Genomic DNA, 15,902 nt, shown 5'->3' on the forward strand with positions numbered 1-15,902 from the left:
CTTTTTATTTACATTTTGCTAGGAGGTGGTCAAGAAGGATCTTGCTGTGATTTATGTCATAGAGTGTTCTGCCTATGTTTTCCTCTAAGAGTTTTATAGTGTCTGGCCTTACATTTAGGTCTTTAATCCATTTTGAGTTTATTTTTGTGTATGGCGTTAGGGAGTGTACTAATTTCATTCTTTTACATATAGCTGTCCAGTTTTCCCAGTACCACTTACTGAATAGGCTGTTTTTTCTCCGTTGTGTATTCTTGCCTCCTTTATCAAAAATAAGGTGACCATGTGTGCGTGGGTTTATCTCTGGACTTTTTATCCTGTTCCACTGATGCATATTTCTGTTTTTGTGCCAGTACCATACTGTCTTGATTACTGTAGCTTTGTAGTATAGTTCGAAGTCAGGGAACCTGATTCCTCCAGCTCTGATTTTCTCTCTCAAGATTACTTTGGCTCTTTGGGGTCTTTAGTGTATCCATACAAATTGTGAAAATTTTTGTTCTAGTTCTGTGAAAAATGCCATTGGTAGTTTGATAGGGATTGCATTGAATCTGTAGATTGCTTTGGGTAGTAGAGTCATTTTCACAATGTTGATTCTTCCGATCCAAGAACATGGTATATCCCTTCATCTGTTTGCATCATTTTTAATTTCTTTCATCAGTGTCTTACAGTTTTCTGCATACAGGTCTTTTGTCTCCTTAGGTAGCTTTATTCCTAGGTATTTTATTCTTTTTGTTGCAGTGGTAAATGGGAGTGTTTCCTTAATTTCTCTTGCAGATTTTTCATCATTAGTGTATAGGAATGCAAGAGATTTCTGTGCATTAATTTTGTGTCCTGCTACTTTACCAAATTCATTGAATTAGCTCTAGTAGTTTTTTGGTGGGATCTTTAGGATTCTCTATGTATAGTATCATGTCATCTGCAAACAGTGACAGCTTTACTTCTTTTCTGATTTGGATTCCTCTTATTTCTTTTTCTTCTCTGATTGCTGTGGCTAAAACTTCCATAACTATGTTGAATAATAGTGGTGAGAATGGACAACCTTGTCTTGTTCTGGATCTTAGAGGGAGTGGTTTCAGTTTTTCCCCATTGAGAATGATGTTGGCTGTGGGTTTGTCATATATGGCCTTTATAGTGTTGAGGTACGTTCCCTCTATGCCTACTTTCTGGAGGGTTTTTGTCATAATGGGTGTTGAATTTTGTCACAAGCTTCTTCTGCATCTATTGAAATGATTATATGGTTTTTATCCTTCAGTTTGTTGATATGGTTTATCACATTGATTGATTTGTGTATACTGAAGAATCCTTGCATTCCTGGGATAAACTCCACTTGGTCATGGTGTATGTCCTTTTAATGTGCTGTTGGATTCTGTTTGCTAGTATTTTGTTGAGGATTTTTGCATCTATGTTCATCAGTGATATTGGCCTGTAGTTTTCTTTCTTTGTGACATCTTTGTCTGGTTTTGGTATCAGGGTGATGGTGGACTCATGGAATGAGTTGGGGAGTGTTCCTCCCTCTGCTATATTTTGGAAGAGTTTGAGAAGGATAGGTGTTAGCTCTTCTCTAAATTGATAGAATTCACCTGTGAAGCCATCTGGTCCTGGGCTTTTGTTTGTTGGAAGAGTTTTAATCACAGTCTCAATTTCAGTGCTTGTGATTGGTCTGTTTATAATTTCTATTTCTTCGTGGTTCAGTCTCGGAAGGTTGTGCTTTTCTAAGAATTTGTCCATTTCTTCCAGGTTGTCCATTTTATTGGCATATAGTTGCTTGTAGTAATCTCTCATGATGCTTTGTATTTCTGCAGTGTCAGTTGTTACTTCTCCTTTTTCATTTCTAATTCTATTGATTTGAGTCTTCTCCCTTTTTTTCTTGATGAGTCTGGCTAATGGTTTATCAATTTCGTTTATTTTCTCAAAGAACCAGCTTTTAGTTTTATTGATCTTTGCTATTGTTTCCTTCATTTCTTTTTCATCTATTTCTGGTCTGACCTTTATGATTTCTTTCCTTCTGCTGACTTTGGGGTTTTTTTGTTCTTCTTTCTCTAATTGCTTTAGGTGTAAGGTTAGGTTGTTTATTTGAGATGTTTCTTGAGGAAGGATTGTATTGCTATAAACTTCCCTCTCAGAATTGCTTTTGCTTCATCCCATAGGTTTTGGGTCATCGTGTTTTCATTGTCGTTTGATTCTAGGTATTTTTTGATTTCCTCTTTGATTTCTTTAGTGATCTGTTGGTTATTAAGTAGTGTATTGTTTAGCCTCCATGTGTTTGTATTTTTTACAGATTTTTTTCCTGTAATTGATATCTAGTCTCATAGTGCTGTGGTCAGAAAAGATACTTGATATGATTTCAATTTTCTTAAATTTACCAAGGCTTGATTTGTGACCCAAGATAATGATCTATCCTGGAGAATGTTCCATGAGCACTTGAGAAGAAAGTGTATTCTGTTGTCTCTGAATGGAATGTCCTATAAATATCAATTAAGTCCATCTTGTTTAATGTGTCATTTAAAGCTTGTGTTTCCTTATTTATTTTCATTTTGGATGATCTGTCCATTGGTGAAAGTGGGGTGTTAAAGTCCCCTACTATGATTGTGTTACTGCCAGTTTCCTCTTTAATGGCTCTTAGCATTTGCCTTATGTATTGAGGTGCTCCTGTGTTGGGTGCATAAATATTTACAGTTGTTATATCTTCTTCTTGGATTGATACCTTGATCATTATGTAGTATCCTTCTTTGTCTCTTGTAACAGTCTTTATTTTAAAGTCTATTTTGTCTGATACGAGAATTGCTGCTCCAGCTTTCTTTTGATTTCCATTTGCATGGAGTATCTTTTTCCCTACCCTCACTTTCAGTCTGTATGTGTCCCTAGGTCTGAAGTGGGTCTCTTGTAGACAGCATATATACGGGTCTTCTTTTTGTATCCATTCAGCCAGTCTTCGTCTTTTGGTTGGAGTATTCAGTCCATTTACATTTAAGGTAGTTATTGATATGTATGGTCCTATTACCATTTTCTTAATTGTTTTGGGTTTGTTATTGTAGGTCTTTTCCTTCTCTTGTGTTTCCTGCCTAGAGAAGTTCCTTTAACATTTGTTGTAAAGCTGGTTTGGTGGTGCTGAATTCTCTTAGCTTTTGCTAGTCTGTAAAGGTTTTAATATTTCTGTCGAATCTGAATGAGAGCCTTGCTGGGTAGAGTAATCTTGTTTGTAGGTTTTTCCCTTTCAGCACTTCAAATATGTCCTGCCCCCTTCTGGCTTGCAGAGTTTCTGCTGAAAGACTAGCTGTTAAACTTATGGGGATTCCCTTGTATGTTATTTGTTGCTTTTCCCTTGCTGCTTTTAATATTTTTTCTTTGTATTTAATTTTTGATAGTTTGATGAATATGTGTCTTGGCGTGTTTCTCCTTGGATTTGTCCTGTATGGGACTCTCTGCTCTTCCTGGACTTGATTAACTATTTCCTTTCCCATATTAGGGAAGTTTTCAACTATAATCTCTTCAAATATCTTCTCAGTCCCTGTCTCTTTCTCTACTTCTGGGACCCCTGTAATTCGAATGTTGGTGTGTTTAATATTGTCCCAGAGGTCTCTAAGACCGTCCTCAATTCTTTTCATTCTTTTTTCTTTATTCTGATCTGCAGTAGTTATTTCCACTATTTTGTCTTCCAGGTCACTTATCCGTTCTTCTGCCTCAGTTACTCTGCTATTGATTCCTTCTAGAGAATTTTTAATTTCATTTATTGTGTTGTTTATCATTGTTTGTTTGCTCTTTAGTTCTTCTAGGTCTTTGTTAACTGTTTCTTGTATTTTCTCCATTCTATTTCCAAGATTTTGGATCATCTTTATTATCATTACTCTGAATTCTTTTTCAGGTAGACTGCCTATTTCCTCTTCATTTGTTTGGTCTGGTGGGTTTTTACCTTGCTCCTTCATCTGCTGTGTGTTTCTCTGTCTTCTCATTTTGCTTATCTTACTGTGTTTGGGGTCTCCTTTTTGAAGGCTGCAGGTTTGTAGTTCCCGTTGTTTTTGGTGTCTGTCCCCAGTGGCTAAACTTGGTTCAGTGGGTTGTGTAGGCTTCCTGGTGGAGGGGACTGGTGCCTGTGTTCTGGTGGATGAGGCTAGATCTTGTCTTTCTGGTGGGCAGGACCGCATCTGGGGGTGTGTTTTGGGGTGCCTGTGACCTTATTATGATTTTAGGCAGCCTCTCTGCTAATGGGTGGGGTTGTGTTCCTGTCTTGCTAGTTGTTTGGCATGGGGTGTCCAGCACTGTAGCTTGCTGGTCATTGAGTGGAGCTGGGTCTTAGCATTGAGATGGAGATCCCTGGGAGAGCTTTCACCATTTGATGTGACATGGAGCCAGGAGGTCTCTGGTGGACCAGTGTCCTGAACTTGGCTCTGCCACCTCAGAGACACAGGCCTGACACCCGCCCGAGCACCAAGACCCTACCAGCCACAGAGCTGTTCTCCCAGGTACCAAGCTGATCCTCTCACAATCATTTTACACTGAATCAGGCTTTTTCAAATGCCAATCTGCTCATCTCATCAGCTACAGATATTTCAGTGACATCTTATTGTTCCTAATTATTCTTTCCAGTGATGGACCAACAGTGGGGCAGGGGGAGTGGTTTGTCCAAGCTAAAATCCAGCTGGAGGATGTCCGTAAATATCATTTTAATCTTTGTGGGCTAACTGGTTTCTGTTGCAACTATTCACTCAGCCATTGTAACAAAGTCAGCCACTGACAGTATATGATTTTGTTTAGATGAAGTGTAACTCTTCATTTCAAGTGTGATCTTGTTAAACTAGACTATGATATGCAGGGTAAAACATTTTTCAACCTTTGTTTTGGTTTTCAGATGCCTAATCATTATGATCTAGACTGTCCTACAGCCCCAGTTCCATGCACATTCAGTACTTTTGGTTGCCATGAAAAGGTAAGGTTTTTTTTTTCCTTTTTAATTCTTGAATATAGATCAAGAAAATTAAGTTATATAGTGTAGTGGAGGATACCAGTGGATTGGAGATGGCCAACACACATTGTTTATGTGGTCTTAAGCTCCAAGAAATAGGGACTCAGAATATTAATTTTGAGAAGTAGTTGGTGATGATAATGGGAGGTGTGATTGGGATCATATAGAGTGTACAGGAAAGAGAAGTAGAACAGGAAATGAGCCATGAATGAACAGTCTCAGACGTTGATGAAACAGGCAAGGAGAAGCTATTGTTATGATCTCCAAAATTAGTTTCAAGACTTAGCGATCAGTTGTGTCAAATGTCTGAGAGGGAGCATTGTTTATGATAAGTTGATCTTTCTGGAGAGTGCGATTACACTTCGGCTTTTCCACTGTGCCTTTTTATCTGACTTTTTTACAGTAAGTATGTGTTTAATAATTAAAAAAATAAAATGAGCAAATAGTGTATAGTATGGTTACACTTTGTGAGAAAATTCTGTATTGTTTGTGTGCGTAGAGACAGACTTAAAGGAAATGTATCAAAATGTTAATTGTAGTTAGGTGAGATAATAGGTAACTTATTTTCTTTTTGATCATCTATACTTCCTATTTTTCTGTAATATACATGAATTACCCTTACAATAAAAATTGTTATATGATTTTTTTTTTCATATAACAGGCTATTCTTGATGATCTTAGAAGAGTATGAAGACAGGGAAGATTCCACTTTGCAACAGATTTGTAAAAATAAGTGAGGGATTGGGGGCAGGCAGTGCAGGTGGACTCCTCTTGGTTATAAAAGGAGAAGGGAGAAAATGATGCTAGCTAGAGGGAGATACAAGATCAATAGAGAGGTTTGCCCCTTTTTTTAAACAGGAAAGACTTTACTAATTCTGTTCTGAGGGGAAGGGTTAAGAGGAGAGAATGTTTGAAAATAAAGGAGAAAGGGGATAGCTAAGCAGAATCTCTGAGGTGTTGAAAAGGGGCAGGTGCCAGTTAGAGCCCAGGTGAAGCATTAATCTAGGACAAGAGGAGAGTCAGCTCTGAATCAGAAAAGAAGGATGAGTATAGATCCTGATACTTTTACAGGTAGGAGGGAGGTTTTTTTCTGAGTCCCTGAACGATTATTCAGCAGATAGCCTCTCGGTTTTTCAGGGAATTAGGAGGCAAGATCATCTTACTGGATTGAGAATCTGATGAAATCAAAGAAGGTTGTAGGGCATTGAGGGAAGTGATGACATGGCTTAAAAACCTTTTATTTGGCTTGGCTAGATCTCTTTCCTGGTGCTCACGTCTCTGTTCCTAACCTAAGGCCTGTGCGTGATTTTCAGATGCAGAGGAATCACTTGGCACGCCACCTGCAAGAGGATACCCAGTCGCACATGAGAATGATGGCCCAGGCTGTTCAGACTTTAAGCCTTGCGATAGCTCCCGCACCTCAGCGTGGCATGCTGCCATGTGATTCTGCCTCTCTGCCCCGGATTTCCTCTGGGTGTCACTCAGAGGTCCAGAATTTCCAAGAAACCATTCAACAGTTAGAGGGTCGCCTTGTAAGACAAGACCATCAAATCCGGGAGCTGACTGCAAAAATGGAAACTCAGAGCACGTATGTAAGTGAGCTAAAACGAACTATTCGAACCCTTGAGGACAAAGTTGCTGAAATAGAAGCACAGCAGTGCAATGGAATTTACATCTGGAAGATTGGCAATTTTGGGATGCACTTGAAATCTCAAGAAGAGGAGAAACCTGTTGTCATTCACAGCCCCGGATTCTACACAGGCAAACCCGGCTACAAACTATGCATGCGCCTGCACCTGCAGCTACCAACTGCACAGCGCTGTGCCAACTACATATCCCTCTTCGTCCACACGATGCAAGGAGAGTATGACAGCCACCTCCCGTGGCCCTTCCAGGGTACGATACGCCTTACCATCCTTGATCAGTCTGAAGCACCTGTAAGGCAAAACCATGAAGAGATAATGGACGCCAAACCAGAGCTGCTTGCCTTCCAGAGACCCACAATCCCACGGAACCCCAAAGGGTTTGGCTATGTGACCTTTATGCATCTGGAAGCCCTAAGACAAAGAACCTTCATCAAGGACGACACGTTATTAGTACGCTGTGAGGTCTCCACCCGCTTTGACATGGGCAGTCTTCGGAGGGAGGGTTTTCAACCACGAAGTACTGACTTGGGGATATAGCATCCCCTCATTTGTTTAAGAAACAAAACAACAGAAAAAACATTTGGAGAAAACTTGCGCTCTTTTCAATAACATACAAACAAAAAAAGCAATGGGGAAGATATACCCACCAGTGAATGTGGTTAGAGAGGTCACTTGCCACTTCCCTGTTAAAAATATCTGAAGCAGGGCTTCCCTGGTGGCGCAGTGGTTGAGAGTCCACCTGCTGATGCAGGGGACACGGGTTCGTGCCCCGGTCTGGGAAGATCCCACATGCCACGGAGCAGCTAGGCCCGTGAGCCATGGCCGCTGAGCCTGTGCGTCCGGAGCCTGTGCTCCGCAACGGGAGAGGCCACAACAGTGAGAGGCCCGCGTACCGCAAAAAAAAAAAAAAAAAAAAAAATATATGAAGCAGTTTTCTCGGGAATGTACGTGTTCCCTGCCTTTTAAAAATGGTTACACTCAAAGTGCCTGTGGCCTACTGCAGCAGTTGTTCGTCTAGTAGGATATCTCTTTGTTTTATTTTCATGGGCTCTTGCTCCAGGGGGGTTTATTGTCAAACCCAGGTTTGGAGTAGTAAAGCTCAAACCTTTTAATAATAACGGACGTTCCATAAAATTTCCACGTATTCTTATAGTGTTAGATGCAATATATTAAACTTGAGAATCACTACCGCCTCGTGCTGGTGCCAGCGAGAATAATTATTATTCTTGAGTTCTCATTTTATTTAAACTCCTGTAGATTTCAGAGGATTTGAACCATAATCCTTGGAAAGTTTAAGTTCTCATTAACCCTGTTTTTTCCGCCTGCAGGGTGTTTTTAAGGATATTCAGGGACTAGTTTAAACCCTAAATATAAGCTTACTAAGTGTGGATATGTTGTTTGTTGAATAATTCTTGTTTCATTGTACCTTGCTTATTTACTTGAGGCTACAAAGTAGCATCTTGTCCAGAGTTTAGAACTCTGAGAACCATGTGGAAACCAGCTGCTGGGTGTTAATGCTATAAATCCCTTTTGTCTATTCCAGGCAGAGTGAATTCCACAGGCCTACCTATGTTCTCTGTTGCCTAATGGTTGTAGGACAAGGAGATGCACACACATAATCACCAACAAAAATTTTAAATGGCTCAACTAGTCAACCAATAGGGCAGCTCATTGGTGGTGAGAAAAGCTATTTGAGCCAGAAATTTTCAGCTCTTTTGAACACCTTCTGGTTTAGTTCAATTAACGGAAGAAAATTGCTGTCCTAAATGCAGAATTTCTTAATACTTGGGAGATCATTGGTGTACCTGAGAGGTCACCAAACCAAGGTTGGAAGTCATAGTGATTATATCAGGACTTGACTGGAGTGGCTGGCTTTAGTCCCACAGTTCATACCTGAGGAGGATCACGTGGAATGTATTGAAGTGGCCAGTTGTTCCTAACAGGGAGGGATGGGTTTTGTGCCACTAGATATTTGTTAAAAGCCTTAGATACTAAAGATTATGGTGAAATGTAGTTCTCAGGGAGTCCCACAACTAGTACAGGCTCTTATGAAGAATCTGAGAGGACCCCTACACCATGCTGTTTACACAAGATTGTTTAAAGTTGTCTGAGGTAGTCCTGCAACTCCAGAGAGGCCAAATCAGAGCCCCTGGCCGGTGTTCAAGATCAGCCTTCATTTCAAGAGGAAGCCAAGAAACCGTGCAAAGGAAATGGTCTCGGTTCCGGGCAGACCCAAAAGTCACTCTGACCTTTCCCTTTACTTTTCTGTCTACTCTCCTTACCCACCCCACATCCAGGCTCCTGCTCTGGTGGGTTTATTCTATAAAGTGGGGGGAAAAAAAAGGTCATACAGGGACCCTGTTCCCAGTGCCGCCATTAGCGGCAGCTGCCCGTCGCTAGCTCACAGTTGGCTTGCTGGCAGTTCGTGCTCCGTGGCCCCTGAGCTCTCCAGCCAGCTCCCGAGGATCACTGCGGCACGGCCCTCTAGGTGAGGAGCCCGGCACCGCTGCTGTTCCTGTGATGGTTTTCCAAAAATAAATAGCTGTCCAGTTCCATGTGAAAAATAAATGGCAGTTACTCTTGTATAGAAACAAAAAACCTGAAGGAAATATACTAAACTTTTTGATGACTTATTTTCTTCTTTGTGCTTTCTTACATGTTTTATATTTTTTTACGGTAAACATGTCCTTTTCTCAGAGAAAAAAATGTTGCCACAAAACATTCAACCCTCACAGAGAAGGAAATAGCATTTAAAAGCTTCCTGGTCAAATTTCTATTAAAAGCATGGCTGTGCATTAGGTACTGAGGCGAGCCATTTCCTGCTTTGGTTATGTTATTTTTTTCTACTAACTTGGGAGCCTTAATCCAAACAAAAACAGTTTTTTGCCTCACTTCAACTTTTAGCTTCAGGTTTCCCTGAAGGAGTTGAATTAGCTATTTCTAAGGTCCATGCCAACCATAAAATTCTGTTTTAAGAAATGAAGTGCTAACCAGCAGAAAGTTGGCAATATCTACAAGAGGATTTTGCCAGTAGAAAAATTGCTTTATTTTTTTTGCTGACATAATACTTCAATTTAGTATCGATTTAGGGTCTCCTTTTAATTTGAACAATTTTTTTAACCCCCAACATTTGGCATTTTGTAATAAACCTGCCACTTATTTTATACTGGTCGTTCATTGTGAATATAGAGTAAAAGTAATGGTCAAACTCTCCATAGAGAAACTTTTGGTGACTTCAACTCAGAATCCACTCTTAGCTGGAAAGTGGCTCTCTTCTGTTCATTTTTCAAACCTCCTGCCTCACTCTGAAACATGCTGGTTTCACCCAGTTGGCTAACAAGTATTTGAGCTGTGTATTTATGTTTTATTAACCTTTTAACATTTATCTTTGGACATTGCTTTTAGACATTGTTAAATTAAAAATAAATTGTTTTTTTCTTTTCCCAGAGGTGTCCAACCCAGTGTTGGATGAAACTTGCTGCAGGTCATACCCTTTGTTATTGGAAAACAAAGGATGTTGTGGTAGTTTGGTAGTTTTTTACTGTCCGTTAGCGGTTGCAGCAATGACAGTTTCTGGCTGTACTACAAAATGATTAAACTTTTATTGGGGGGAATAAAAATGGAATAGAAAAAAGTGAAATAGGATGAAAATTGAGGGTTTTTTCCGCTAAAGATGGACTAACAGAGATGTTGAATGATCTCTAGCATTTAGTTTTTGTGGCAGGTATAAAATTATAAAATTGTCCCCCATTGCTGTTTTTATACCGTAAGTCTTAGATAAACTAAGAGCATGTTTATGAATTATGCATGCAGTTAGAGTACATTCTCACCAAAAAGGAGCAGTTGCTTGTCATTCCTTTATCCAGGGAATCCTCAAGTCTCTGGTGACCAGAAAACATTTTTAATTATTAGAGAGGTTTTTCTAACTTAAGGCTTTGAAATAGCTTTCCTTAATTCAGTTACTGCTGTTCTTGTTTTGCCTCAGTTAAATTCTACTCACTGTTTTATGAGAAATACCATCAGGTGTTTTTGTGATGCCTAGTTCCATAGAACCTAAGCAGTGCAGTGCCTTGAGGAAATGAAAAAGGGACAATAGTCATTTGTGTTTTTCCTTTGAAATACATTTTTAAAAAATTCCCGGGTGCATATATATGATAAGCTGTAGTTAGTTTCACAGTCGCTATTGTAGAATCTAGAATGGAGTTGGCACTTCCAAATTCCTAGTATCCAAAAAGGTGATCTGATGAGATCAAATCAGATGCATCTCTGCACATCATGATGTTCAATCACAGCCCTCACTTTTAGTCAAAGGCAAACACCTGCAAGGAGATGCCCAGTTGCTTCGCTAAGATGCGGTCTCTCAAAGGGAGAACCTCCTCTTGATAGAGCTTCCCTGTCTCTGCTGACGAATTGCATTTATCCCAGCTTTCTCCCAGATAGATTTCAGGATAAAAGCTAAATAGAACGCCAATGGGAAGAAGGGCAGATGGATTTCTGTATTCCAAGGAAGAGATGCTATCAGTGGCCCTGAGGGGAACATCAACTGAGCGGCAGGGGCAAGGTTCTGTCCATAGAACCTTGAAACCCCAGACTTAGCACAGTGCCTAGCACACAGCACACACTCAAATATTAACAATGAACATTTAGTGAAAATACTGGTTGAGGTGCACCACTTTTTGGCAGGTTATTTGTCACGTGAGTTTTCGGTGATAAGAAATAAATGTTACTTTTATTTTGCTTTTTTCCCCCAGCGCTTTATTATGAAATTTTCCAAACATGCAGAATTGTTGCAAGAGTTGTACCATGGCCATCTACCACCTGGAATCCACAAATAGCATTTTGTTACATTTGCCTTACCACTTCAGAGATGCTCCTTTTAATGAGACTTATTAAGGTTGGTTTCTCTTTAAAAATCGCACTGCTAAGATAATTGAACACCTTTAATTCAGTTGTCTTAAGCTCCTCCGGGAAACATGATATTTGCTTTATAGCTAATTGTAGTCCTTAATTTAAGCTAGTTTAAACTTGTAAATCTGTCATGCTGAATTTCAATCTTACTTATTTTGCCTGAAGGGATGTTTTTTATAATAGAATTATTTGAAAGTCCTTGATCAATTGTACAGAATATTCTAATGTTATTTCCACACTTGATTATCCAATTAATTTGTCTGGTGAGAGTGCAATTTTGGCCCCATTTTGCTTATGCAGCGTTCCAGGATTATGTTCCCAGAGGGCTTGAAGAGGCAGGGTAATTTAGTGTATAAACCAGTAAATTAGGAGCTAAGAGATTTAGATTTTATTCCTGACTGACCACAGGCAAATCACTTCTCTTTGTGTCCATTTATCTACTTGTAAAGTGGGGACTAGAATTTGAAATTTAGATATTATTAAGTAATGGGTAACATTTATTAATGCCTGGATCTATTAAGAAAGACACTTTAAAAAGAAAGAAAAAATACACTGTGAATCCGGGGAGGCTCTCATAATTCTCTAACTGTATGACAAGCTACGGAATGAACTCTGACTTTTGAAAAATTGAAGCATGGGAAACGGTCAAAGTGTCTTATCAAAACCCCGCTGTTGCTTAGAACTTAACTATTGCCACAGAATTTGTGAGTGTTTTCCTAATCCATCTGAACTCTGAAAATAATGTATTTTGTGTGTAGGGGGGTTGGTGAATACAAAGATGGGAGGAGGCAGACATTCAACACAGAAAGATAGAAAATCAGTGTTCAGTTTAAGAACAGGTTGTGTGCAAGGGCCGGGCTTAACACAGTCATCCCGATTCACTGCCACACCCTCCTCTGCTCCCCGAGCATCAACCCACACCACACACAGTACCAGCCCTGCTCCTGCCAGCCCGGCCTCAGGTGGTCTCCATCAGGTCGATGAGATGAAATTACAGGGTCGGCCAAGGGCTAAGCAGGGTCTCAGTTCTCCATTTAGCAGACGAGTGTGCTCTGTTCTTTCTAAGCCCAGGTGATGGATGTAGATTCACGTTTATCTCCAAAGGCACTTAGAGTTTTTACCGTAGATAGCATCTTAGTAGTGGTTGCAAAGATATGACCAAAACAGTGCTCCTCGATTGGGATCTTGTTGAATATTAATTTAGATGAAAACAAATGCCAGACTGACACACCTAACCCCTCCTGTCTGTTGTTATAATGCAGCTTATCTAGTGTGGAGACAATGCTTATTCTTCACAGTCATTGGTTACAATATTAGAATTTTCTTAAATGAAAGGAAATTGGTTAGTGGTTACTTCATATCACTTTTGGGGAACAATTTAAGTTTTGCTTATCATTTTCAGAGGCATAAGCAAGAAGTGACTCAGGTCAAGTTAGCCTTGCTTGTCTTGCAAAATAAGCTAAATTAAGCTTTTCTTCTATGACCAAACTGGCTGTGTCTGCTCAGGGAGTTTTCAAGTGTGGTCTTCATTTGTGTTTAACAACACGTCTTACTTCTAGTCCATTCTTACGGATGTCTGTTAACGCTGTTGTCACATTTTCAAAATTAACTTTTGTAATTAAGGGACCAGCAGGAACAGGATTACTTTATAAAGTGACAGTTGTAGCCTTGGCAGAAAATGAGGCAAAATCACAGAATGTTTGCTTGGTCTGGGTAGAGATTTGTACATTTTAATACAAAAGTGGGTCAGCAAATCTGATCTTCACAGAATTTATACTGCTGAAAGATAAATAATAAAACTGTGCTGAAAAGTAGATCTCAAACTCCTGAAAAATCATCCTTCCCCTCCTTACCCCACCTTCCCACTGGCTGCTCTATCCTGACTGGCAGGCAGGGGTTGATTTAAAAATAGTGAGCTTCTGTCTGAGGAGGTCTGGCCTCTTTGTCTCAATCCCAGGTTCCTTTTCCCCGGCTGCTCATTTCTCTTGAGGTGTCTAGCTAAAGTAGACGAAGCCCCACCAAAAGTGCTTAAAGATGGTAACTAGGCATTCCCTTTAGACTAGTTAGGAGCCTGAAAGTAAAATTTTTTCCAGTCTAATCTGAAATTCCTTTGGAGCCATTGTGAAAGAAGAGGAAAGAAGGCAGGTTTATTGAATACAACTAGACCGATAGAACAGAAATTGACTATTAATGCTTTTAGGATCAGTTTTGCAATCTTTTTTTTCTCACTACCCACAGTAAATTAGATAGAGATAAATGAATAAATAATATGTACACCAACTCACCTGACACGAAAGGTTTCTGAAACACTTGCTTTTACTACACCTGATCCGTTCTGACATTTTCTGTTCTTTCTTCACTTTTAAAATGTAGCCCCCAGAACACAAACGACTTTAACAGAATGCAGCTTGTCTGAGGGTTTTAAATAGCCCAGAAGGCTAGAGGCCAAATGCATTCCCACACACACGCATGCACACGCACGCACACGCACACACGTGTCCACTGGGCTTAGCGGGGCCTTCCAGCCTGTGCCTTGCTCTTGTTCCATCCACCCCGACCCTGCAGCCTTGCCTCTCAGGGCCTGGTCCTGATGCTCCTGCCTCCCTCTCCTTCTCTCAGCCTGAGGTGGAACCCCATGGTTCCGTAGAAGGAAAAGTCCACTTCCTGTTTCTCCAAGATTCAGGTCCTCTCCTGCTCCACTGCTCCTCTGAACTCTTCTGTGGGCTGAAGCTTTACTAGAACAAAACCCAGAAAGATTTACAAAATCCTCAGTTGTTGCCTTTTGTTTTGCTTTTGCCATATACCTCCCTCCCCTGAGGCAAAGAGGTGGCATGCTACCTGAAAGAGGCAGGTGGCGTACAGGGAGAGGAGGGGAGGATTTCTTAATATCTCAGAGTTACTGGCAGCACTGAGCGTCTTCTCAATCAGACTATGAGCTTTCAAGGAAAGGAATCAGATGGGGATCAGAGATCTCTAATATGATCCTGGCCTTAAAGGATAATTTTCAAAAAAGAGTCAAATTACGGTTCTCATACAGATATCAAATGAGCATGTGTTAAAGATTTTCTCTAACTCTTAATGAGGGAAGCAGGCAGATGTTATAACCGTCCAAATGAGAACCCAAAGAACAGACACACCTAGAGACGAGGAACATTTACATGAATGTCCAAATGGAAGCAAACCCAGTTTCTTCCTTGGTGTGGGGCGGGGTGGGGGGGGAGTCAAGCAAATCTCACAGGACATAATTTCCGTTTCTAGAAATAAGAATCATTTTGCATTGCTCTCGGTTATCTACAGGACAGAGCTGTAAAGTATCTTCCTTAGAATGAGACTCATAACCCTGAAGGGTGTGCTTTGGACTACACAATGCATAGTGTTCCATCAAAGCACAAAATGCCCCTGCACCCTGCGCTAACGAGAATTCACTGCAGTGTGTGAATGATGGTTAAACACATCTGTGGGGCCCATTCCCGCCTAGAATTGGACTGCTCCAACTGGTGTGGGATGACAGCGGGTTCTAGCTTCTACAAAACTCCAAACTGGAAGACGGGCCTGAGTAGAGCAAAGCCAGCTGGAGCCTCATTTGGCAGTAGGGGGCAGCAGAGCTTCATCCCTAAAGCAAGCAACCTTCAGAAGGAAATCTGTAAAATAGGATTAGCCTGGAGTCCTTGCCCTTTTAAGGAGTCCAAAAATTCCCCTAGATTATATGCAAAAAGTTGTACTTTGTGGCTTTTTAGGGGAAGAGAGTCCTTAATTTTTTTTGCTTTGAGTCTGATGAATGCTACAAAGCACTTTCCCCCATATTAGAAATTACACCCCCAACTATCACATTCACAGGTTGGTTGCCAAATTAGCTTCAAATTAGAAACACCTGAGGAATTATTAGGTCGACCCATACAAAATCACCTTTTTTGTAAGGTCGATAAAGAGTTGAGTATCAGCAATTTCTCGAGGTTCAACTTATGTGTTCAGATTCCTGGTCATCCCCACTCCTCTGCCCCTGTTCTGATATAGCCAGTGGGTGGATGAACATTGGAGATCAACTGCTATCTCCAAGTTGAAGTTTAGGAAAATGGACTATTGGACTCTAGCACATCCCAAAGCCTCAACCTTTAACCCCGGTCATCTTTGTCCTCGCTGAACAGTGAGAATCAAGTCAGCATTAGTACCATCGCCACCACGCAGTTCACTGGGGGCTTTCGCAAGGTGTCTGGGTCTGAGGACCATCAGCCTCAGAATCTTCTAGGGTGCTTATTAAAATGCATATCATTGGGCCCTGGCCAAACCCCCAGAATTAGACTTTTTGAGCGGTGGGCTGGGGAATCTGCATTCTAAACAGGCTCTCCAGGTGACTCTTCACAGGAGATGGAAGGAGAGAGTATGATCTGAGG

At 40.6% G+C, this 15,902-nt stretch overlaps 1 protein-coding gene across 7 annotated transcripts in view; it reads left to right on the plus strand.

Annotated features, from left to right (window-relative positions):
* Positions 1-13,325, plus strand: part of TRAF6 (TNF receptor associated factor 6) — a 30,367-nt gene extending 17,042 nt beyond the window's left edge. For all 7 annotated transcript variants that reach the window (XM_089914917.1, XM_089914916.1, XM_089914915.1 and 4 more), the window contains 2 exons: positions 4,844-4,921; positions 6,271-13,325. In XM_089914917.1, coding sequence (XP_089771043.1) covers positions 4,844-4,921; positions 6,271-7,140 — 948 coding nt within the window. In that variant the 3' untranslated portion in view covers positions 7,141-13,325. The remainder of the gene's footprint in view (positions 1-4,843; positions 4,922-6,270) is intronic.
* The last annotated feature ends 2,577 nt before the right edge of the window (positions 13,326-15,902 follow it).

This window comes from Delphinapterus leucas, chromosome 7 (genome assembly GCF_059928025.1).
Source record: "Delphinapterus leucas isolate spDelLeu-1000000601 "Yukka" chromosome 7, BTC_Dleu_Yukka2, whole genome shotgun sequence".
Lineage (NCBI taxonomy): Eukaryota > Metazoa > Chordata > Mammalia > Artiodactyla > Monodontidae > Delphinapterus > Delphinapterus leucas.